Source organism: Podarcis muralis, chromosome 7 (assembly GCF_964188315.1).
Source record: "Podarcis muralis chromosome 7, rPodMur119.hap1.1, whole genome shotgun sequence".
NCBI classification, from domain to species: Eukaryota; Metazoa; Chordata; class Lepidosauria; order Squamata; family Lacertidae; genus Podarcis; species Podarcis muralis.
Window position 1 is genome coordinate 8,947,391 of NC_135661.1, and position 23,943 is coordinate 8,971,333.

The 23,943-nt window shown below is 47.3% G+C and overlaps 1 protein-coding gene across 3 annotated transcripts in view; it reads right to left on the reverse strand.

Annotated features, from left to right (window-relative positions):
* Positions 1-23,664, reverse strand: part of LOC144328369 (uncharacterized) — a 34,733-nt gene extending 11,069 nt beyond the window's left edge. The window contains exons 1-8 of one of the 3 annotated variants that reach the window (XM_077931169.1): positions 23,436-23,664; positions 23,193-23,308; positions 22,729-22,899; positions 22,516-22,620; positions 22,293-22,398; positions 21,556-21,738; positions 21,297-21,466; positions 17,503-19,010 (exon numbers count right to left, since the gene is read on the reverse strand). In XM_077931169.1, coding sequence (XP_077787295.1) covers positions 21,453-21,466; positions 21,556-21,738; positions 22,293-22,398; positions 22,516-22,620; positions 22,729-22,899; positions 23,193-23,228 — 615 coding nt within the window. In that variant the 5' untranslated portion in view covers positions 23,229-23,308; positions 23,436-23,664 and the 3' untranslated portion in view covers positions 17,503-19,010; positions 21,297-21,452. Of the gene's footprint in view, positions 1-17,502; positions 19,011-21,296; positions 21,467-21,555; positions 21,739-22,292; positions 22,399-22,515; positions 22,621-22,728; positions 22,946-23,192; positions 23,309-23,435 lie in introns of those variants that run through there. The other 2 variants (XM_077931168.1, XM_077931170.1) reach the window with 2 other exon arrangements.
* Between the last annotated feature and the right edge of the window lie 279 nt (positions 23,665-23,943).

The window sequence follows — 23,943 nt, forward strand, 5'->3', positions numbered from 1 at the left end:
CCTGAAGGAGCATCTCCACCTCCATCGTTCTGCCCGGACACTGAGGTCCAGCACCGAGGGCCTTCTGGCGGTTCCCTCACTGCGAGAAGCCAAGTTACAGGGAACCAGGCAGAGGGCCTTCTTGGTGGTGGCGCCTGCCCTTTCCCCCTGTCACTGTTGGCTACTCATGTACAGTGATGCCCCGCAAGACGAACGCCTCGCAAGACGGAAAACCCGCTAGACGAAAGGGTTTTCCATCGCGGAGGCACTTCGCAAAATGAATTTCCCTATGGGCTTCCTTCGCAAGACGAAAGCCCATAGGGAAATTTCCGGGACAGCGGGGAAGCGCAGCGCGTCTTCCCCACTGTCCTCGGACCTCCTCCGTAGCCTGGCAGCGGGAGGAGGTCTCCCCGCCCCTCCGCCAGGCTTCGGAAGGCTGCTCCGAAGCCTGGCGGGGGGAGGAGGTCTGTCCGCCCCTCCGTCAGGCTTCGGAAGGCTTCTCCGAAGCCTGGCGGGGGGAGGAGGTCTGTCCGCCCCTCCGCCAGGCTTCGGAAGGCTTCTCCGAAGCCTGGCGGGGGGAGGAGGTCTGTCCGCCCCTCCGCCAGGCTTCGGAAGGCTGCTCCGAAGCCTGGCGGGGGGGCGGAGAGACCTCCTCCCGCCGCCAGGCTTCGGAGCAGCCTTCCGAAGCCTGGCGGGGGGGCGGAGAGGTTTTTTAAAAACCCCGGGACAGCGGAGGACTTAAAATCGCCCCGGACAGCGGAGAAGTCCCCCGCTGTCCCGGGGTTTTTTAAAATGCTGGGGGTGGGAAGAAAAGCCCCCCCCCCAGCCTTCAGAAGAGGTCGGGGGACAGACTGTCCCCAGACCTGGTCTGAAGGCAGTTTCCATAGGAACGCATTGATTGATTTTCAATGCATTCCTATGGGAAACCGTGCTTCGCAAGACGAAAAAATCGCAAGACGACAAAACTTGCGGAACGAATTAATTTCGTCTTGCGAGGCACCACTGTATACTCTTCCTTCACAATTCCCCTTTAAACCCACAGTGTGAATGTGGCCTAGGTTAGCCCTCTTGGCCAGGATTCCAGCAATAAGTGGGTCCTGATCCACATTGAGAATAGCAAACAGCTGCTCTCTCCCGTGTTCCGTGCTCTTCCAATGCCCACCTGCCTCAGCCGATGGAATGTCCACATTCAAAAAAGCATGAGAAACTGTTAGCCTGGCCATGGAATTTCCCACCACAGGAGAGGACATTTGAACCTCCGGTATGGTGGTTCCTCCTCCCTCTTTGTCGTCTAGAAGTCTCTGGAAACACACTTTAGAAGATTAAATGAGAATTCCTGGGACTAGAGGAATATAATTATTGGGGTATCTTCCTCTCTCTGGAAGGGGAGGGGATGAATTTTTTTGACTTTAAGAACCCTGCAAAACTGAGCACTGACAGTATTTTTGGGGGAGCTCCATTTGAGGACTAAAAGGGGGTAAAAGGAAATTTGGGAAAGGAGATATCGCTGACTTTTATATTGAGGCTTGTGGAGGGAATCTGCCTGCCTCCTTATCTCCCCCGTGTGACTGAGACTGACCTTGGATAAAAAGTAAAAAGCCATGGATGGGGGAGAGAAAGGAGAAAAGGCAGAGAAAGCAAAGCAAAGGAGGGGCTCTAAGGCTCCAACTTTTGAAGAGGCTGTGATGCAACTGCTACAGGAAATTAAAACAGAAGTAAGATGCAATCAACAGAGCATACAGGAATTAAAAAAAGACTGCAGATTTGAGACAAGAGTTGAAAGGGGTTAAGACAAGGGTTAAGACAGATATGCCTGTTGTCTTTGTCCATGGAGTTTTCTTGGCAGGGATACTGGAGTGGCTTGCCGGTTCCTCCTCCAGGTGGATCACGTTTGGTCAAAACTCTCCACTATGACCTGTTCATCTTGGGCGCCCTGCTCGGCATGGTTCATAGCTTCTCTGAGTTATTCAAGCCCCTTCGCCACGGCAAGGCAGTGATCCATGAAGGGGAGGCAGTGATCCATGAAGGATCCATGAAGCTGAGGCTCCAATACTTTGGCCACCTCAGGAGAAGAGAAGACTCCCTGGAAAAGACCCTGATGTTGGGAAAGATGGAGGCACAAGGAGAAGGGGACGACAGAGGACAAGATGGGTGCAGGAGGCAGTGGAAGACAGGAGTGCCTGGCGTGCTCTGGTCCATGGGGTCACGAAGAGTCGGAAACGACTAAACGACTAAACAACAACAAGACAGATATATCAGGTCATGAACTAGGATTGACGCAATTGGAAACTGTGAGAGTTTCTGACCTGGAGAGAGCACAGCAAGAAGCCTCAAATTCAATTGCATTTCTACAGTTGAAAGAGAGGGAAAGCCATTTGAGATTGAGAGGGGTACCACAGAAAGAGGAGGACAATTTGAAGGACTGGCTAATTGATGAATTGATGAATTTTCAGCTTGTTGGGATCTTGATGAATTGATGAATTTTCAGCTTGTTGGGATCTTCCAAAAGAAGAATGAAATTCCTGGATTGATTAGGCCTATAGATTTGGACCAAAAAAGGACTCTAAGCTTACACATCACTGTATGGTAATTTTTAAGACCAAAGAGCAAAGAGATATTATTTTAGGCCACCACTACAAAAAAAGTTTAAAGATTGAGGACAAATTGATTATTTTGTTTAAAGAGATCCCGAAACATTTTTTGGCCCTGAGAAATAACTACACAGAATTGGCCAGCAGTGCTCTAAGAAGGAAAAACATCTTTTTTAGGTGGGAGTTCCTGGAAGGTGTCTCAAATTTCAAGGGAGACAGACTGTTGGGGAGAAAGAGAGATTCTTGGAGAAAAACGCAAAGGAACTTGGACTGGAAAGCTCCCATCCATTGGGGGCAGGGGCAGCGACTCCTTAAAAAGTCAAGATGGCTTTAAAAATTTACTTCTGGGATGTAAATGGTTTGAATTCAGCTGAAAACGAAAGCAAGTTTACAATGTTTTGGTAAAACAGAATCGGGATATAATTTGCTTACAAGAAACACATGTTATTAGACTTCATAGAAAGATCTTTCAGAAACTTGGACAAGAATTTATTTAATCAGATAAAGTTAAAAGAAGAGGAGTGGTTTTCTATGTTAAAGAAAAATGGAATCCCAAAATTCTATTTAAGGATGAGGAGGGGAGATGCATTGCAGTTGAAATTACAGCAAAAGGCGATAAATTTCTTTTGTTGGGAATTTATGCACCGAATGATGGCAAAGTAGAATTTTTCAAGAATCTGGATTTAAAATTTATGGAATATTTGGATTATAAATTAATTTTAATGGGAGATCTGAATGGGGTAGCATCAACACTTGCGGGTAAAACACAAGGACAGAAATCCCAGAATGCTGGCAGTCTACCAAAGCCTTTTTTTTTCCATGACAGATAAATGTGATCTGTCAGACATATGGAGGCTACGAAATCCAATGGAGAGAGACTTCACTTTTTTCTCAAATGCAAATCAATCATTTTCGAGAACTGACTATTTATGGATATCCAGAGACTTGGCTCCTAGGGTTATTAAAACTGAAATTTGCCCAAAGACTTGCTCGGATCATAATGCAGTGTTTTTGGAGATGAAATTATATCTGCAGGGATCCTTCAGATGGAGGATGAATGATGAGTTGTTGAGGAATGAACAGACAATTAGTAAGGCCCAAAAGACTCTAAAAGATTACTTTGAAATAAATATGAACACAGAGGTGGAAACAAGAATTATTTGGGACGCAGGTAAGGCTGTAATGAGAGGTTTCCTCATACAACAAAATTTGATAAAGAAAAAGATACAGAATGAGAAAAAAGAAAATGTTCTGTCTCAAATAAAAGATAAAGAAAAGAGTTTAAGATCAATGCCTAAGAGTCAACAGATTCAAAAAGAAATTAAAGCTTTGCAGATCCAATTTTCTCAAATTATTAATCAAGAAATAGAATGGAAAATAAAAATGATGGAACAGAGAAATTATGAATCTGCAAATAAATGTGGAAAATTGTTGGCTTGGCAATTAAAAAATGCAGAAACAAAGTACTATTACAAATATTGTATCTGAAGGAAAATCTGTGGGAAACTGCAGATATAAGAAAATGTTTTCAGAAATATTTTAAACAACTGTATAAAAAAGGTAAAGAAGATAAAGATAAAATTGAGCAATTTCTTAAAGTAAATGAAATGCAAAAAATTCCCAAGGATAAAAGATTCCTACTTAATGGTATGATTGCAAGACAGGAGGTTGAGATAGCAATAAATCAGATGCAGCTAGGCAAAGCCCCAGGACCAGATGGTCTTTCTGCAAAATATTATAAAACTTTGAAAGACTGGTTAATCCAGCCGTTAGCAGATGTGTGCAATGAGATTATAAGAGGGGACAAAGCACCTGGAAAGATGCATTTATAACTCTGATTCCAAAATCAGAACAAGATAGATCTGATGTGAAAAACTACAGACCGATTTCATTACTCAATGTGGATTACAAAATTTTTGCAAATATATTGGCCAACAGATTGAAAAAGGTTTTAACAGATTATATTCAATAAGGACCAGGCAGGCTTTCTGCCTGGGAGACATATGAAAGATAATATTAGGAATATAATTGATGTATTAGAAAGGTTGGAAGTCAAAAGAAACGTTAATGTTCATAGATGCTGATAAGGCCTTTGACAATGTTTCTCGGTTTTTTATGAATTTTTTTTTTAAAGAATAGAGGTTGGAGGCCTTACCAATTATTGATAATGTTAATTGTTTTAAAGAATGGCAGAAAGTGCTGTCTAAATTTATCTGGCGGGGGGTGGGAATCAGAATTAAATATAAACTACTTACAGATGTAAAATAAAAAGGTGGATTCTCCCTGCCAGATTTGAAGATATATTTTGAAGCTGCTGCCTTCTGCTGGATTAAGGATTGGATTCAATTAGACAATGAAGATGTCCTAGATTTGGAGGGATTTGACAATCGATTTGGATGGCATGCATATTTATGGTATGACAAGATAAAGGCCCACAGGGGTTTTAAGAATCATGTAATTAGAAAGTCGTCATATAATATTTGGATAAAATATAAAGATCTCTTAGAAAGGAAAACACCCAGATGGCTTTTGCCAATGGAGGCAAAGGCCCAGAAAAAGCTAAATATGGAAACCAAGTGGTTGAGATATTCAGATTTGTTATTGGAAGATAAAGATCGATTCAAATTAAAACCATTTGATGAAATTAAAGATAAAATAAATTGGTTACTTTACCACCAGATTAATGAACTGTACAAATTAGATAAGAAAAATGGTTTTGCTTCAGAAAAAACTAAGTTGGAAACGGAGTTGTTGGATTCTAAAGTTAAAAATTTGTCTAAAATGAATAATCTATTGTTGGAATGGCATACATATAGGATGAACAAGTTAAATCTGTGTTGATAGACTGGTCAAGAGATGTGGGACATAATATAATGTTTGAAGACTGCGAAAGGTTGTGGAGGAAAGGGGTCATGTTCACTGCATGTACGGTGTTAAAGGAAAACATTATGAAAATGATATATAGATGGTACTAATCCCCTGTAAAATTAGCAAAGATATATCATAATAGTGATAATCTATGCTGCAAATGTAAAGAAAAAGAAGGTACCTTTTTTCATATGTGGTGGACCTGCCCCAAGATGAAAGACATCTAGGAAAAGATTTATAATGAATTGGGGGAAAATGTTGAAATATACATTGATTAAGAAACCAGAGGCCTTTCTTCTTGGAATAACAAGTTTAGAACTGCCCAAGAAAGATGTTAGATTGTTTTTGTATGCCACAACTGCAGCTAGAATTTTACTAGCCAAGAATTGGAAAACACAAGAAGTGCCAACAGTGGAGGAATGGCAGATGAAGATGATGGACTGTTCAGAGCTAGCCGACCTGACCGGAAGAGTACCAGGAGGAGTACCAGGAGGAATGGATGAAATTTAAAGACTAGGCCGGTTTGTGTCAGTCCAATCCTGTGTGAACAGGTCTAGGCAGGTTTGAACCGGCCCAAGCCAGTTTGAGCAGTTCCAAGTGGTTTGGAACTGGCCCAGACAGGTTGGAGCAGGTCCAGGTCATTTGAAACTAGTCCCAGCTGGTTAGAACAGGTCCAGGCTGATTGGAACCAGTCCAAGCCAGTTGGAACTTGTTGAGACCGGTTGGAACCGGTCCAAGCCAGTTTGAACAAGTCTAGGCCGGTTTGAACAGGTCTAGGCCAGTTTGTGTCAGTCCAAGCTGGTGTGAACCGGTCTTGGCCGGGTTGAACAGATCTAGGTCGGTTTGAACCGGCTCAAGCCAGTTTGAACAGTTTCAAGTGGGTTGGAACTGGCCCAGACAGGTTGGAACTATCTCAGACTGGTTGAAACAGGTCCGGGTCCATTGGAACCGGTCCAAGCCTGTTGGAAGCAGCCCAGAGCTGTTGGAAGCAGTTGATAATGGTTGGATCCGATCCAATACGGTTGGAAGCAGACCAAACCAGTTGAGAAAGTCCAGGCGGATTCCAACTTCCTAGAATGGTTTGAACTAGCTCAGACTGGTTTGAACTGGCTCAGACTCATTGGAACAGGTCTAGGCTGGTTTGAACCGGTCCAAGCCGGTTGAAACAGGTCCAAGCTGGTGTGAACTGGTCTTGGCCGGGTTGAACAGGTCTAGGCCAGTTTTTGCCAGCCCAAGCCAGCTTGAACAGTTCCAAGAGGGCTGGAACTGGCCCAGACAGGTTGGAGCAGGTCCAGGCCAGTTGGAGCAGGTGCAGGTCATTTGAAACTGGCCCAAACTGGTTAGAAAAGGTCCAGGCCAGTTGGAACAGGTCTATGTCACTTGGAACCAGCCCAGACCAGTTGGAACAAGTTCATACCAGTTGGATGCTGTTCAAGCCGGTTGGAGCCAGCACAAACCAGTTGGAAAAGGTCCCGGGGGGTTCCAACTTGCCCAGACCAGTTTGAACTGGTTCAGACTGGTTGGAACAGGTCTAGGTTGGTTTGAACCACTTCAAGCCGGTTGGAAGCTGTTCAGACCGGTTTGAACCAGTCCAAGCTGGTTTGAACCAGCCCAGACCAGTTGGAAAAAGTATTGGCCTGTCTAAGCCGTTTTGAACTGCCCCTGACTGGTGACCCCGGGGGAGTGCCTAGTTGATGTGCAGCCCCCTCCTCTGGCAACCTGCACAGAATTTTGCTTGATGGTTGCCATTAATTTGATTTTAATTTGATTTAATTAATTTTATAATGAATGTTTTTAGAATGTCGGACTATTTTGATTGTTGTTAGCCGCCCTGAGCCCAGCTTCGGCTGGGGAGGGCGGGATATAAATAAAATTTATTTTTATTTTTATTTTTATTTTTATTTTTTTTATTTTTATTTTTATTTTTTTTATTTTTATTTTTATTTTTATTATCAGCAGGGCTCCCCCTGCTGGTGTTGACCCTTCCGGGTCTTCAAGCAAGCAGGCTGAAGCTGGATAGTTGGATAAGACCAATGCCTAAGCCAACACCACTCATCACCTGTACCCAATAAAGTTGTGGGCAATTTTACAAGTACTATTACAAATATTGTATTGGAAGGAAAGTCTGTAGAGAACCCTGTGGACATAAGAAGATGCTTTCAGATATATTATAAACAACTGTATAAAAAGGGTAAAGAAGATAAAGCTAAAATTGAGCAATTTATCAGAACTAATGGTTTGCAGAAGATTCCCGAAGGTAAAAGGATCCTACTAAATGATCTAATCACAAGACAGGAGGTGGAAAACGCAATAAATTTAATGCAACTTGGCAAGGCCCTGGGACCAGATGGTTTATCAGCAAAATACTATAAGACATTGAAAGATTGGCTTATCCAGCCATTGTTAGAAGTTTGCAATAAGATTATAGGAGGGGACAAAGCACCCGGAACCTGGAAGGAAGCCTATATTATTCTGATTCCAAAACAAGATCAAGATAGATCGAACGTCAAAAATTATAGACCAATTTCCCTACTTAATATGGATTACAAAATCTTTGCCAATATATTGGCCAACAGACTTAAGAAGGTCTTGTCAGAATATATACATGAGAACCAGACAGGTTTTCTGCCTGGAAGACATATCAAAGATAATATCAGGAATATAGTAGATATTCTGGAAAAATTGAAAGCAAAAAAAACTGTAAAGCAATGTTAATGTTCATTGATGCAGAGAAGGCCTTTGACAATGTATCTTGGAATTTTATGACACAAAATTTAGAAAGTATTGGGGTGGGTCGGGAATTCTTAAATGGTATCAATGCGATTTATCATGAACAAAAAGCTAAAATTATAGTAAATAATGTGGTATAGGAGGAAATTAGAATTGAGAAGGGAACAAGGCAAGGGTGCCCACTTTCCCCTCTGCTTTTTATCTCGGTCCTTGAGGTCTTGTTAATTATGATAGGGAAAGAAGAACAAATTAAAGGTATAGTAGTAGGATCCTAACAATATAAATTAAAAGCCTTTGCTGATGACTTGGTGTTGACGCTTCAAGATCCAGACTCCAGTGCAGTAAAAGCACTGGAGATGATACAGGAGTTCAGACAGGTAGCAGGATTAAGTTAAATGAGAGCAAAACCAAAGTATTAGAGAAAAGTCTGGACAATGAGGAAAGAAAATTATTACAAAAAAAGACAGGCCTAGTCTTTGTGAAAAAAGTTTAATATCTGGGGGTTAATTTGTCGGTGAAAAAATTGAACTTATACAAAGATAATTATGAGAAATTATGGAATGAAATCAAGAGAGATCTGGAGATTTGGTCAAATTTAAAATTGTCATTAATAGGTCAGATTTCTGTGGTTAAGATGGATGTATTGCCAAAGATGCTGTTTTTGTTTCAAGTCCTCCCAATTATTGAGAATGTGAAATGTTTTAAAGAATGGCAGAAAATTTTATCTAGATTTATCTGGCAGGGGAGGAAACCCAGAATTAAGTATAAACTACTAACAGACTCAAAAGAAAGAGGGGGATTCTCCCTGCCAGATTTGAAGATTTACTTTGAAACCGCAGCTCTTTGTTGGGTTAAGGAATGGATACAACTGGTCGAGGCCAGTTTGTGCCGGTCCAAAGTTTGAACTGGCCCAGACTGGTTGGAACAGGTCCAGGTCGGTTGGAACAGGAGTATGTCTCTTGGAACCAGCCCAGACCTGTTGGAAACAGTTGATAACGGTTAGATCCGATCCAAGACGGTTGGAACCAGACCAAACGAGTTGAAAAATTCCAGGCGGGTTCCAACTTGCCCAGACCGGTATGAACTGGCCCAGATTGGTTGGAACAGGGCCAAGCCGGTTGGAAAAGGTTTATGTCACTTTTAACCAGCCCTACCTGTTGGAACCAGGTCATACCTGTTGGATTCGGTACAAGCCGGTAGGAAACAGCCCAAACCAGTTTGAAAAAGTCCAGGCAGATTCCAACTTCCCCAGACCGGTTTGAAGTGGTTGGAACAGGTCTAGGCTGGTTTGAACCAGTCAAAGCTGAGTGCAACAGGTCCAAGCCGGTTAGAACCGGTCCAAGCCAGTTTGAACCAGCTCAAACTAGTTGGAGAAAAGTCCAGGCAGGTTCCAACATGCCCAGACCAGTTGGAACTGCCTCAGACTGGTTGGAACTGGTCTAGGCTGGTTTGAACCGGTCCAAGTTGGTTGAAACAGGTCCAAGCTGGTTGGAACCAGTCTAGGCCAGTTTGAACCTGTATAAGCCAACATCCAGTTCAGCAAGGTGACCCTCTATCGCGAGGATGGCGTGCATCTTTCCAATGCGGGAAACGATGTTTGGTTGGTTGACATATCTGCGGGGATTAGGGATTGGTTGCAGGTCTGAGGGTATTGGCGGTGAGCTTTGCTCGAGTGGCGGTTAGGCATTGGTATGGGTATTGTTATGTAGATGTATGGGAGGGAGGAGTGGCATCACCTCCCCCGGATATTGAAGGCTAGTCCGGTAAAGGATTCAGGGGTGTGTGGCCCCATCCAAAGCCTATGGAGGCCAGGGCCCAAGGCACGCCCCCGAGCAGTGACCCCGGGGGAGTGCCTAGTTGCTGTGCATCAGCAGGGCTCCCCCTTCTGGTGTTAACCCTTCCGGGTCTTCAAGCAAGCAGGCTGAAGCCAGATAGTCGGATAGGACCAATGCCTAAGCCATTACCGCTCATCACCTGTAACCAATAAAGTTGCAGGCAATTTTAGCCCATTAACCTTAAAATAACGATGTCATGTGTCTCTATTCCTACTGGTGGGAAGCGGGAACTCACCATGCAACCTGGCTTGGCCAATTTAGCTCACAATGTGTTCTCAAAGTCTCTGGGGTCACTTTGACAGCACTGTCCCGTGAGAAAGCCCTTTTGAAATTTCCTATCATACAGCCTAGTGGAGTGCTTGAATTACAAGCTGTTGAACTTTCCCCCCAAATCGCTATGTCCCATGTGAAGTGCTTATCACCAGATTCTCAGAGATTCATTTCCTTTTGTTCCCGATCAAAATGCAGTCGCCTGATTTGGAAATGCGGTACTGAAAGGTCCACATTCAGTGCCCCGGCACCCTGTTACCATCAATTCTGTTGGAACTGGTCCAAGCCGGTTTGAACCAGCTGAAACCAGTTGGGAAAAGTCCAGGCGGGTTCCAACATGCCCAGACCAGTTTGAACTGGCCCAGACTGGTTGGAACTGGCTCAGACTGCTTGGAACAGGTCTAGACTGGTTTGAACCGATCCAAGTCGGTTGAAACAGGTCCAAGCCGGCTGGAACCAGTCTAGGCCAGTATGAACCGGTCTAGGCAGGTTTGTGCCGGTCCAAGCCGGTTTGAACCGGTCAAGGAAGGTTTGTACCGGTCTAGGCCGGTTTGAACCGCTCCAAGCCGGTTGGAATTGGTATAGGCCAGTTTGAACCGGTCCAGGCCAGTTGGTGCCGGTCCAAACCAGTTTGAACAGGTCCAGGCTAGTTTCTGCCGGTCTGACCTGGTTTGAAGAGGTCTATGCCGGTTGGAACTGCTCTGTGCCACTTGGAAGCAGCCCAGACCTGCTGGGACCCGTTCATACTGGTTGGATCCGGTCCAAGCCAGTAGGAACCAGCCCAAAGCAGTTTGAAAAAGTCAAGGCGGATTCCAAGTTCCCAAGACCAGTTTGAATTGGCCCAGACTGCTTGGAACTGGCTCAGACTGGAATATAAAGGACGACAGTAGTTTCAGATTATCTAAATGGGGATTAACTACGATAACGGGAACCTTCCCCCCGGGACCAGCACAGTTTGCTCCCGCCACAACCGCACTCCCCCTTCGTTGGGGTGCGTTCGGGAAGAGCCAGAGGCCATGGCTGACCAGGCAGCTGCGCTGGTGGCATTGGCCCAGGAGAACCAGGCCTTGACCCACACCGTTCAGCAGCTAAGCGATGTGGTTGCGGCGCTTCAGCAGCGGTTGGATGCCCTTCCAGATCCTGGGGCCGACGCCCCAGCTCCAGGCAAGTACCCAGTGGCCTTGCCAGAGAAATTTGATGGGGCCCTGGCCAGCTTTCCCATGTTCCTCGCCCAGGCCAAGTTGTATATTCAGGGGCGAGCCCGGAACTTCCCTGACGACCGCACCAAGGTGCACTTTTTGATCAGTTTGTTAAAGGACCAGGAGGCCAAGTGGGCTTTGCCACTGCTCCGGCAAGACTCTCCTTTGCTAACAGACTATGTGGGGTTTTGTAACCACTTAGAGACTGTGTTTGGCAACCCTCTGAAGGAGAGCCAAGCCAATCAGGCAATTCGTCAGTTGAGACAGGACAAGTCCACAGCCGCCGCCTACGCCACAGAATTTCGGCTGTTGGCACAAGACTTGTCTTGGAACGACTCTGCACTTCGGGACCAGTATCTTGAGGGACTGTCGGACGAGATACTGGACCAGTTGGCCACGATGGATCGTCCCACCACGCTGGATGCCCTCATTCAGCGGAGCCTGCAGATAGACGATCGATTGGAGGACCGTTGCCAGGCCTGGGACCGCCAGCACTCCCGGCTCCTGGCGCCAGTCCTTCCCAGCAGGTCCACGCCCACAGCCGAGTTGCCAGACAAGCCAACGCAGCTCGGGGCTGCGCGACCTCGCCTCTCCCCCTCGGAGAAGACGGGAGGGGAACCTGTGTCTTTACTGCAGTGGGAGTGGACATTACGCCCGATCCTGTCCCGAGAAGATGCCAGTCGCAGGGAAACCGCCAACTTTGGTAGCCGAAGGCCCTAGCAACCTGGGGTCCCAAACCATGCAAGAGGGGCCCTCACCAGTGGAATTGCGACATCTAATGGTTCCAGTGCGTCTCTACCCTCCAGGTGGGCCCTGGATTCTTACCCACGCTCTGGTAGATTCGGGGGCAACCCGCTCCTATATGGACGCTGCCTTTGCCACTCATCATCAGGTGCCAGTTCAGAACAAGCCAGAACCGGTACAGGTGGAGGCAATTGACGGACGGCTCCTGCGTTCGGGTGCCGTCACTCGGCAGACCCAGCCCTTGGTCCTGTGTCTCCAGCAGCACCGGGAGATGCGAACTTTGGACATTGCCTCCATGCCCCGGTTCCCCCTGGTGCTCGGGATGGACTGGCTGGAGGCTCACAATGTTCAGATTGACTGGGTCAATCGGACTGTGCACTTCCCAGACCCATGTCCCCATGTTCGGTCCAAGATGCTAGCAGCCGCACGCACTGAGGAGGCTGCATCCACGCTCCCCGCCGAGTACCAGGACTACCAGGATGTGTTCGAGGAACGGGGGGCAGACCAGCTGCCGCCGCATCGGCAGCATAGACCTCCTGCAGCATAGACCTCCAGCCCGGAGCGCCCCTACCGGTGAGTCGCTTATACTCTCTAACAGAGCCAGAGCGCAAAGCTTTGCAGGACTTCTTGCGCAAGAACCTGGAGCGTGGTTTCATTAGGCCTTCTACCTCGCCCACCGCTGCGCCTGTGCTCTTCGTTAAGAAGAAATGTGAGGAGCTTCGCCTATGCCATGATTACCGGGCCCTGAACAAAATTACCATCCCAGACCGATACCCCTTGCCCCTTATTTCAGAGTTGCTGGAGCGGGTGCAAGGGGCGCAGGTGTTCACCAAGCTAGACCTCCGGGGGGCCTACAATTTAATTCGGATCCGAGCCGGGGATGAGTGGAAGACAGCGTTCGGGACCTGGTACGGGCAGTTCGAATACCTGGTTATGCCCTTTGGATTGTGCAATGCACCCGCTGTGTTCCAACGGTACATCAACCACGTGTTCCAGGACTTGCTAGACAAGTACGTGGTGGTGTACTTGGATGATATTTTGGTTTTCTCCCGTGACCCGGCTCGCCACGAGGGTCATGTCCGGACCGTGCTGCAGCATTTGCGCGAGCACCGTCTGTATGCAAAGCTCAGCAAGTGCGAGTTCCATCAGCGGTCAGTGGACTTGCTTGGTCACCGACTCTCTCCAGATGGGGTGCAGATGGATCCTGGGAAGGTGGCAGCGGTTCGGGAATGGGCGGCACCTCGGAACCGCAAGGACCTACAGCGTTTCCTGGGGTTCGCCAACTATTACCGGACCTTCATTGCTGATTATGCTCATCGCACCACCCCGTTGACCCGGCTACTGCGCCCCAAGACGCCTGGGACAAGGAGGCAGAGGATGCGTTTCAGGGGTTGAAGGCCTGTTTCCAGAGAGCGCCAATCTTGCAACATCCTGATCCCTCTCGACCCTTTGTGGTAGAGACCGACGCCTCCAGTACGGCTCTCGGTGCCGTCTTGTCTCAGCAGTATGGACCTGATGCGCCACGCTTACCCTGCGCCTTCTATTCCCGCCAGCTCCTTCCAGTGGAGCGTAACTATACTGTATGGGAGCGGGAACTACTGGCCATCAAGGTGGCCTTTGAGGTCTGGCGCCACCATCTTGAGGGGGCACGACACCCGGTGGAGGTGAGAACTGACCACTGGAACCTGGAGTACCTCCAGACCACCCGCAAGCTGAACCAAAGGCAGATCCGGTGGGCGTTGTTCTTTTCCCGGTTCCAGTTCCGGATCCGCTACATCCCTAGCTCCCAAAACCAGAAGGCGCCCTGTCCCGGAAACCTGAAGACAACGCAGACACGGTACAGCAGGCAGTACCCACCATGATCCTACCACCGGCTGCATTCCTGGCCACCCACTGCAGGCTCGGGTGCGGGAACAGCAGCGGGTCGACGCTTGGGCCCAGGAACGACTCCGGGAAATGGCCGAAGGGTCATGCCCTCGGTATCCGGGGCTGATCTTGCATCAGGGCCTTCTGCTGCACCACGGTTCCCTGTACATCCCGCCAGGGCCACAGGTTCTCCGGATGACCCATGATGCTCCAGCAGTGGGGCACTTTGGGCGGTATCGGACCACCCATCTGGTAAGCCATGAGTTTTGGTGGCCCCGCCTGAAGGCTGACGTGGCTCGCTACGTCGCTGGTTGTGATGTCTGCCGGCGGGCCAAGGGCCCTACCGGGCAACCCCCTGGCCTACTTCAGCCATTGCCAGTCCCACCACGTCCTTGGCACACGGTTTCGCTGGACTTTGTAGTGGACTTACCCCCATCTCGTGGCTGTACCTGCCTTCTAGTTTTCTCCGACCATTTCACTAAGATGGTGCACTGTGCCCCCTGCCCAACCGTACCCACAGCTAAGGAAACCACTCAGCTGTACCTTCAGCATGTCTTCCGCCTGCATGGCCTACCTGAGCGTGTGGTGTCCGACCGGGGCGTTCAGTTCACATCCCGGTTCTGGCAAGCATTGCACCAGACCCTCGGGACAGAGGTCTGTCTCTCGTCAGCCTACCACCCACAGACCGATGGCCAGACGGAACGGGCGAACGCGGTGCTGGAGCAGTACCTCCGGTGTTACTGCAGCTACCAGCAGGATGACTGGGTCGACCACCTAGCATTGGCGGAGTGCGCCTACAACAGCGTGGTGAACGCGTCCACCCAGCAGACCCCGTTCCAGGCCAGTTACGGTTATCATCCACGGCTGTTTCCAGATGTGCTGCAGGCATCCGCGGTCCCTGCGGTGACGGAGTGGCTTCAGGAGCTCCAGTCCCAGCAACAGCTATTGATGGAGCAACTGCGCCAGGCCAAGGAGGCGTACAAGGCCCAGGCTGACCGCCACCGCCAGGTGGGGCCGGAACTCCATGTCGGTGACCTGGTATGGCTCTCTACTCGCCACCTCCACCCCTCTCGACCTTCGTGGAAGTTGGACACCCGTTTCACCGGCCCGTTTCCTATCGTGGACCAAGTCTCACCTGTGGCATTCCGTCTCCGGTTGCCCGCAACCCTGAAGGTTCACCCGGTCTTCCACAGGTCCCTTCTGAGTCCGGTGGCCCCACCCGATGAGTTCCATCCGAACTGTCCCCGACCGCAGCCAGTTTTGGTCCAGGGGGAGCCTGAGTACGAGGTGAAACACATTCTGGACTCCCGATACCGCAGGGGAAAGCTGCAGTATCTCATAGACTGGAAGGGGTATGGACCGGAGGACTGTTCCTGGGAACCAGCAGCCAACGTCCACGCGCCTGCCTGCCTCCGAGATTTCCATGCGGTGTACCCCAGCAAGCCGGGTCCAGACCCTCGATTGAGGGGGGGGGGCCTGGGAGGGGGGATGGTGTGATGGCCTGGGAATCCGATTCAGAGAGTGAACCGGAGGAATCCCAGCCTGCACAGGAGTCCCCGCCTCCAGGGCCGGCTGAACTGGGGCAGGGCCTTGATTCTGAGGAGCCTGCACCTGTGCCGGATCCTCAGGGGCAGGCACCACGTGAATCCATTCTGGCTCCAGAGGTGGTTGAGGACTCAGTGCCTACAGGTGAGTCTCCCCCTGGGCCCAGTAACCCTTCAGCCTCTCCTGAACTGCAGAGGCTTAGGGCAGAGAGGCGAAGGGAACCGGTTTCTCCCAGGAGGAGTGCTCGCCTTAAGGCCAGGAGAGGCGGGGCTCCTGGGGGCCGGGACCACCCCTGGCCTCAGAGAAGATAAAGGCCAGTCAGCCTGGTCCCAGGTTGCGGGAGCAACGTCGTCATTGAAGAGCTGTTTCGGCCAGCATCCAGACCTGATCTTCCAGTGTTCCTGTTCCCCGCCCGGCTTCCTGCTTCTGATCTTCGAGTGTTCCTGTCCCTGCCCGGCTTCCTGCTTCAGACCTCGCCTCGCACCTTGTGAACTATTTCCAGGCTAGTGACTCAGGACTGAACTTTGACTACGATAACGGGAACCTTCCCCCCGGGACCAGCACACTTTCCCTGTGACTGTGGAGGCTTTTCCTCCTCTACCCTCTCTTAGAAACAGAAAGAGGAGAGAAGCCCAAAGGGAACAGTGCAGTGATGAGATTTTCCTGGCCCGGTCTGTGGGTGCTATTGGTGGAGGCTTCATTAGCATCCTCACCATCGGCATACATCCAGGAGTTGTGGCTGAACAAAATCGTGAAGCACTATTTGCCTTAACATGCAGGTTGGTGAAAACCATCAATGCCACTACACATATACTCCGACAGTTGCAGTCTGAGATTGAGGATTTGAAGCAGATAGCAGCAGCTCATAGACTTGCTCTTGACTATCTTCTCGCCAAATCAGGAGGTTTTTGTAAAATAGTCCCGGAAGGCAAATGCAGAGTGAAGTTTCATGACCTCAACAACACTATTGAGGACGAGTTGCCAAAATTACAGGCCCTTATAAATGATAACCATTGCTGCGTCTGTCGATTCTTGAGCATATTTTAAATGGGTAACAGGTGTTCCTTATAGGTTTGCAACATATGCTTCTGGTTTCTTATTGAATGGTTTTTTTAAAAATCTTAATGATTTCTTCATGAACTTTGATCCAAAAGCTTTTTATCTCCTTACACCCCACCCTATATGGTACATTGTTCCTATCTCGGTGTTACATCTCCAGCACACATTGGTTTTTTGCTTATAGATTTCTGCCGATTCCTTGGAGCAGGGGTTAGGTACCATCGGTAGATCATTTTCATTAGATTCTCCCTTATTGTATAACATGCTGTAAACTTGATGTCAAATTTCCACAGCTAACATTATGTTGTGGCCAAAATCCTGTGCCCACTTTATCATAACGTCCTTTAGCATCTCATCCTTGAGTTCCCATTCCAAAAGTAGATCATACATCCTAGATAGGGTCTTTTTATTAGTTTGTACTAATTCCTTTTGTAATAATGACTTCTTTTCTCCAAAACCAATTTTCTTATCCTGATTAAATATATGCACTATTTGGTGATATTGAATCCAGCCGTTACAATACTGTTTACCGTATTTTTCGCACCATTGGATGCACTTTTTTCCTCCTAAAAAGGAAGGGGGAATGTCTGTGCGTCTAATGGAGCGCATGTGTGGTCCCTGGAGCCAAATCGCTGTTGCCCTGCATTGCTGGGGTGCTCTTCGGGGATGGGGGGAGGAGCCACGGTGCTCTGCCGGCAGCCTCCGCTTTCCCCTGAAGCCCCGGCAACGTTTGCAAGCAGCGGGAAGGCTGTGCGCTCCCGGGCTGCTCTTTGGGGGTGGGGGGAGGAGCCACGCGGCTCTGCCAGCAGCCTCTGCTTTCCCCTGAAGCCCTGACAAGGTTTGTAAGCAGAGGGAAGGCTGTGCGCCTTTGCCCTGCGCTCCTGGGGTGCTCTTTGGGGGGGGGGGAGCCAGACTGCTCTGCCTATAGCTTTTGCTTTCCCCTGAAGCTCCGACAAGGTTTGCAAGCAGCGGGAAGGCTGTGTGCTCCTGGGCTGCTCTTTGCCCCGCGCTCCTGGGATGCTGGGTGGGGGTGGGGAGCAGCAAATTGCTGTCTCTCAGTGCCTCCTAATTCAACTGCAAAGGATTGCCTAACTGGATTCTGAGCTCCATTTGAAGTTTAAAAATATTAAGTTTGGGGATTTCTTCAAGTAGCAGTTTTGCAGAAATAGTCATAAATACATGCAAAGCATCTCCACAAACCAGTAATAGTGAGCTCAGCTAAAGCCGAGCAGGCATCTGGCTCAGGAACAGATTAAACTGCACAACTATAACCGGACATCCTGTGTGTTTGTGTGTGGACCATGTTCCTAGCAGCTAATCTTTATTGCTGAAAAGAGGCACTGATATTCCACTCCAATTCTATAACTCATTATACAAATTCTTACAAGTACAGTCCACCTATACCAAGCCAAAAACATTGTGTTCTCTTGTTATTGAATGGAAGCTATTTATCTGCCCTCTTTTCCTCCTCAGTTCTTTGCTGAGTCACCCCATTTTGAATCTTCCTTTCAAAACAACCATGCCTGTTTTGAGAAAACTTCAGAGATTTAGGAACTGGAGCACAATCATTTTATCTCTTTGCTGTTCCTCCATACTCCAAGCACTTCTCATTTGCACAGCCCTGGTTTCTCTCCCTGACTATTAATATTCTTGATTAATAACAGTAAAATGCTCAAATTTTAATTTTTGTGACTGCTGCCGATACTGACTTCCCAGTGATAATGAAAACAGCTACATTATAATGGAATGTCTGTCCTTTTTCCAATCTCTTCATACCGTGGCTCGCTTTATTATTTTTTTTTTTAAAAAGATATTTATTAAAATTTTCAAAATATTACAAAATGAAAAAAGAAAAAAGAAAAATACAAAATAAAAATAATTAAAAAACAATTCCATCTTTCCATCACTTATCTTTCATTTGCTTGTTTCCCGGACCTCCTCACACCTCCCTTTTTGTATTCCAGTTCAATTTGTTAGTTCAGCAAATCCTTTCCCTCTTTGTTAATCCTAGTCTTTAATCTTAAAATATTGTAACATTAAATTTTTACCTGTTAATAATCCATTTTTTCATATTCCTTATAGCGTTATAGCTAAAAACCACATAACTTTTTATCCAACATCATTCTAACATTCATTAATTTTACAATATTTCTGTAGGTAGTCTTTAAATTTCTTCCAATCTTCTTCCACCGATTCTTCTCCCTGGTCTCGGATTCTGCCGGTCATTTCTGCCAGTTCCATATAGTCCATCACCTTCATCTGCCATTCTTCCAGGGTGGGTAGATCTTGTGTCTTCCAATACTTTGCAATAAGTATTCTTGCTGCTGTCGTGGCATACATAAAGAAAGTTCTATCCTTCTTTGGCACCAATTGGCCTACGATGCCCAGGAGAAAGGCCTCTGGTTTCTTCAAGAAGGTGTATTTAAATACCTTTTTCATTTCATTATATATCATCTCCCAGAAAGCCTTAATCCTTGGGCACGTCCACCAAAGGTGAAAGAATGTACCTTCAGTTTCTTTACATTTCCAACATTTATTATCGGGCAAATGATAGATTTTTGCAAGCTTGACTGGTGTCATGTACCACCTGTATATCATTTTCATAATATTCTCTCTTAAGGCATTACATGCCGTAAACTTCATACCTGTGGTCCATAACTGTTCCCAGTCAGCCATCATAATGTTATGTCCAACATCTTGTGCCCATTTAATCATAGCAGATTTCACCGTTTCATCCTGAGTATTCCATTTCAACAGCAAGTTATACATCCTTGACAAAGTCTTAGTTTTGGGATCTAACAGTTCTGTTTCCAATTTTGATTTTTCCACCTGGAATCCAATTTTTTTGTCCAAATTGTATACCTCCATTATTTGATAATAATGAAGCCAATCTCGCACTTTGTTTTTTAATTTTTCATAACTCTGCAATTTCAGTTTGTCTCCCACTTGTTCCAAAATTTCCCAATATTTCAGCCATTTGGCCTCCATATTGAGCTTTTTCTGAGCCTTCGCTTCCATCGGTGACAACCACCTTGGGGTTTTGTTTTCAAGCAAGTCCTTATATCTTATCCAGACATTAAACAGTGATTTCCTGACAATATGGTTTTTAAATTCTTTATGTGCTTTGACCTTATCATACCACAAATATGCATGCCATCCAAATACATTATTAAAACCTTCCAAATCCAAAATGTCTGTGTTTTCAAGGAGTAGCCATTCTTTCAACCAGCAAAACGCTGCTGATTCATAATAAAGTTTAAGGTCTGGCAGGGCAAATCCACCTCTTTCCTTTGCATCCGTTAATATTTTAAATTTTATTCTGGGTTTCTTGCCCTGCCAGACAAATCTAGAAATATCTCTCTGCCACTTCTTGAAACAATCCATTTTATCCAAAATTTGCAATATTTGAAACAAAAATAACATTCTTGGCAATACATTCATCTTTATCGCAGCAATACGGCCTAACAATCGAAGCTTCAAATTTGTCCAAATTTCTAAATCTTTTTTCACTTCCGTCCAGCATTTTTCATAATTGTCTTTTAAATAAGTTCCCATTTTTAGCTGTCATATTAATCCCCAGGTATTTCACTTTCTTAACCACTGTTAAGCCTGTCACATTCTGAAACCTCTCTCTTTCAATCGCTGTTAAATTTTTCTCTAAAACCTTTGTTTTTAGTTTATTCAATTTAAATCCTGCAACCTGGCCAAAATCTTGAATCAGTTCCAAAACTCTCTTAGTACTAGATTATGGCTCCTGTAATGTCAGTACTAGATCGTCTGCAAATGCTCTCAGTTTGTACTGCTTAGCTCCGACCATACCGTGGCTCGCTTTAAAGCAGCAAAGTGGACAGGAGGCACCCACTTTGCTGTTTGAAATAGTTTAGTACAACATTTGAGTCAGATTTTTTTTCCTTATTTTCCTGCTCTAAAAACTTGGTGCGTCTTTTGGTCAGGTGCGTCCTATGGAGCGAAAAATACGGTAATTTCTTCATACGATTTGATTTTTAATTGGCCCTGTTCTACCTTTATTAATTGTTGGTAAGTTCCCCAATTTGTGTCCATGTTTGTCTTTTTTACCGTTATCATCTCCACTGGGGATGCCCACCAGGGTATTTCGGGCTCTAATAGTCTGTAGTACTTATCCCAGACCTTGTATAATGAAATTCTTACTATATGATTTTAAAAGTCCTTATGCACTGCCACTTTGTTGTATGTTAGGTAGGCGTGCCATCCAAACCTTGTATTCCAACCTTCTAAATCTAATATATCAGCCTTCTTCAAGAAGGTGGGGTTGTTTTAAATGGTTGTTAAATGTGTTTCGTTGATTTAGATTTTGTATTGGTGGGCTGGAGTGTTATTTCAGGGCTCTTGTATTGTTTATTAGTGTGCATACATTGGTCTTGTGGCTATTTTTAGTATGTTTTTATTATTTTAATTTATATTATGTTCTGATATTTTTATTATGAATTTTGTGCAGTGATTATTCTTATTATTTATTTTGTGCTTCGTATACTTGGTGTTGTGAACCACCCTGAGATTCAAAATCAATAAAATCAACAATCCAAAACAACATCAACAAGAAACACAACAACAACAAAAAGGTTTCCTACCGCTGTGTACGGAGGGTCGTGAGGGCAGCACCACTCCTCTTGGTCCATCCTGATGGCTTTGATGTTCCTGGCGCTGGTCCAGACTGGATCCCGCGGAGAGCAGAAGATGGTATCTCTGCAGCACAACTCTGGTGTCCACGTTGCCTTGGCCTGGCACTACTGCGGATGTTCTGTCAGGAGGAGAAAGGGGCTCCTTGAGAAATGTCCCCTCCAAACAGCCCACCAGATGTCCCAATAGCCCACCAGATGCCTCACTCACCTGGCATGCAGCTCAGGAAGTCCTGTGGGTAAGGTTCCCTGTGAACACAGTGGAGCAGCCTCCTCAAAAAGCGCTGGACCCTGCCTTTCTTCCGATGTCTATAGGCCCGCTGCACGATGTTCAGGCAGCTCCTCCCTGTCCGCTTGAGCCCTTCTTCCTCGTGCTGCTGCATCTCTTCCAGCCCTGAGTGGCAAGGGAGAAAGGTTGAGCAAGGTGGAGATACACAGGAAAAGAGCCATCCATCAACAATATGAAAACAGCCGTCAGCTGTGTTTGTGTGTAAGAGAGAGCAGTGAAGTCACATTCCAATTCTCTTTGCATGTTCATCTTGTGGCACCTCTGCCTGAACATACATCTGAGAATTTGCCTTCCCCTGAAGACCTTTCTCAGCAGAAGCATCCCTCCCTGCCCTCCGTACGTCTCACTCACATGTTCCATAGGATGCCATGTCTTGATTGTGGATGAAAGTGGCATCCCGGAAAGCCAGATGACCTAGAGAGAGAAAGAGGCAAGAAAAGGGACGTCATCTCGATGCAAAGCAAGCGGAGACAGAGGCAGCTCGGCAGGAGGACAGGTATGCTCTAGAGGCCTCCACCCTCGCGGAGCACTCAGAGCAAGATCTGGGCACAGATGGAGGCCTACCTAGCAGGTGGCCTGGGGACATGTCCATCCTCCCTGCCATCGTTACCAAGACGTTTCTGTCCATCCCTACCAGGGAAGGACGTTGCTTGACTTACCCAGAAGCAGAGCTGCCACCCTGGAGACTGATAGCAGCCTGTTGGCGGACGGCTTCGTACATGATAAGGCAGCACTCCGAAGGATGTCCTTGCTGAAGGTCTTGCTCTGTGGGCAAAGACAAAGGAGAAGTGGCATCAGAGAGGCTTGAGAGCGCAGCAGAAGAGCCTTGCACTCCCAAAGACATGCCTGGGCAAAGCTGCCAATGAAGCAGAGGGACCTTACCAGATGCTTGGCAGCCTGGTGGAGAGCAAAGTGGAGGCTAAATTTGTGGGGATGAGCCCACCACTTCACTTGTGGGGCTAGATGTGAAAGAGCCCTCCTTGCGGCCTGCAACACAAGAAGAGAAGAGGGTTACAAATTGCGGTACATAGTCTCGGAAGCTCCTGAGAACAATCCCTCCCTCCTACTGCATAAGTCCACCTCTTTGGCCCTCACCTTGGCCACCTCGTCCTCGTCTTCGAGGTGAATGAGGACCACAACCAGTTCGTGAATGGCTTCTTCTTCTTCTTCTGTTGTTGTTGTTATTATGGGAAGCCTTTGGTCTCTCACCCAGCCCCAAAGCAGCCCCAGATGTTGGATGGCTGATGCCCAGACAGAGGCTTCTTCCTGTAGGCAGAAAATATCAGAGGTTGTGTTTCTCATCAGATCACTTTCCTTTCTCCTGCCCACTGGGGTGTTTTGAGGCTGCTCAGCCCCCTATCCTCCTCCTGGGGGAGACTGGGGGCAGGGGTGACTCTCCCCCTGTGTTTTCCAGGCAGGCTTCCAAGAGAAGGTGCTCCAGAGGAACACCCTCCTGAAGCCAGAACATCTCCGCTGCATGCCAGTCTAAACCCCACCCTTCCTCTTCCAAAGCATTCCTCCTCCATTGGGTGTGGTGTCATGTTTCCCCTCATACTCACATGGGCAGCCAGGCCGCAGTAGGTTTCTGCCAGCATCTTCAGGTCTTCCTCTCCCAGCTCCCTGGAATGGTAGGCCTGGTCTACCAGCTCTATCAACTCTGGGAGGACATCAGCTTCTGCAGAAGGGAGGGAATCTTAATCTTTTAAATTGTATTTTAATCAACTTGTTTTTATTATTGGTTGTTAGCCACCCTGAGCCCGGCCTTGGCTGGGGAGGGCGGGGTATAAATAACCTCCACTTACCTCCAGGAGTCTTCGGGACACCATCCTCTCCTGTAGTGACGGAGCGAAGGTCACTACAGGCCACTTCTCCCAACCTCAGGATGCTGAGGAACCTCAAACGGTCACAAGCTCCGTTGCTAGGCAACGACAGTTGAGAACATGGAATTCCCGGCCTCAGTGCCAAGGTTCTAGGAGAGTCCGTGTGGCCTAGTGGTTAGAACAATGTTAATGCCATGCAACGCTAGGGTGATTATATGATGCTGCACCCCCCTGCAATCCCTACACAGATCTGGCTGGCACAGGCCACAAAACCACAGCTCGCCCCTATACACGAAGCCAAGCCAGAGCACAACTAAATGCAGTACAGCCATCTTCTCAGAAAAACTCTTCACAAAGTTCAAGAGGTCAAGACACAAAGGCTTTAGCAACTAATCCACACCTAATGACCCACCTAAGTGGTACTCAGGATATCACTCAAGAAATCACTCAAGATATCCCTCAAGCAATTAAGGAACAAAAGAAGAAAAGG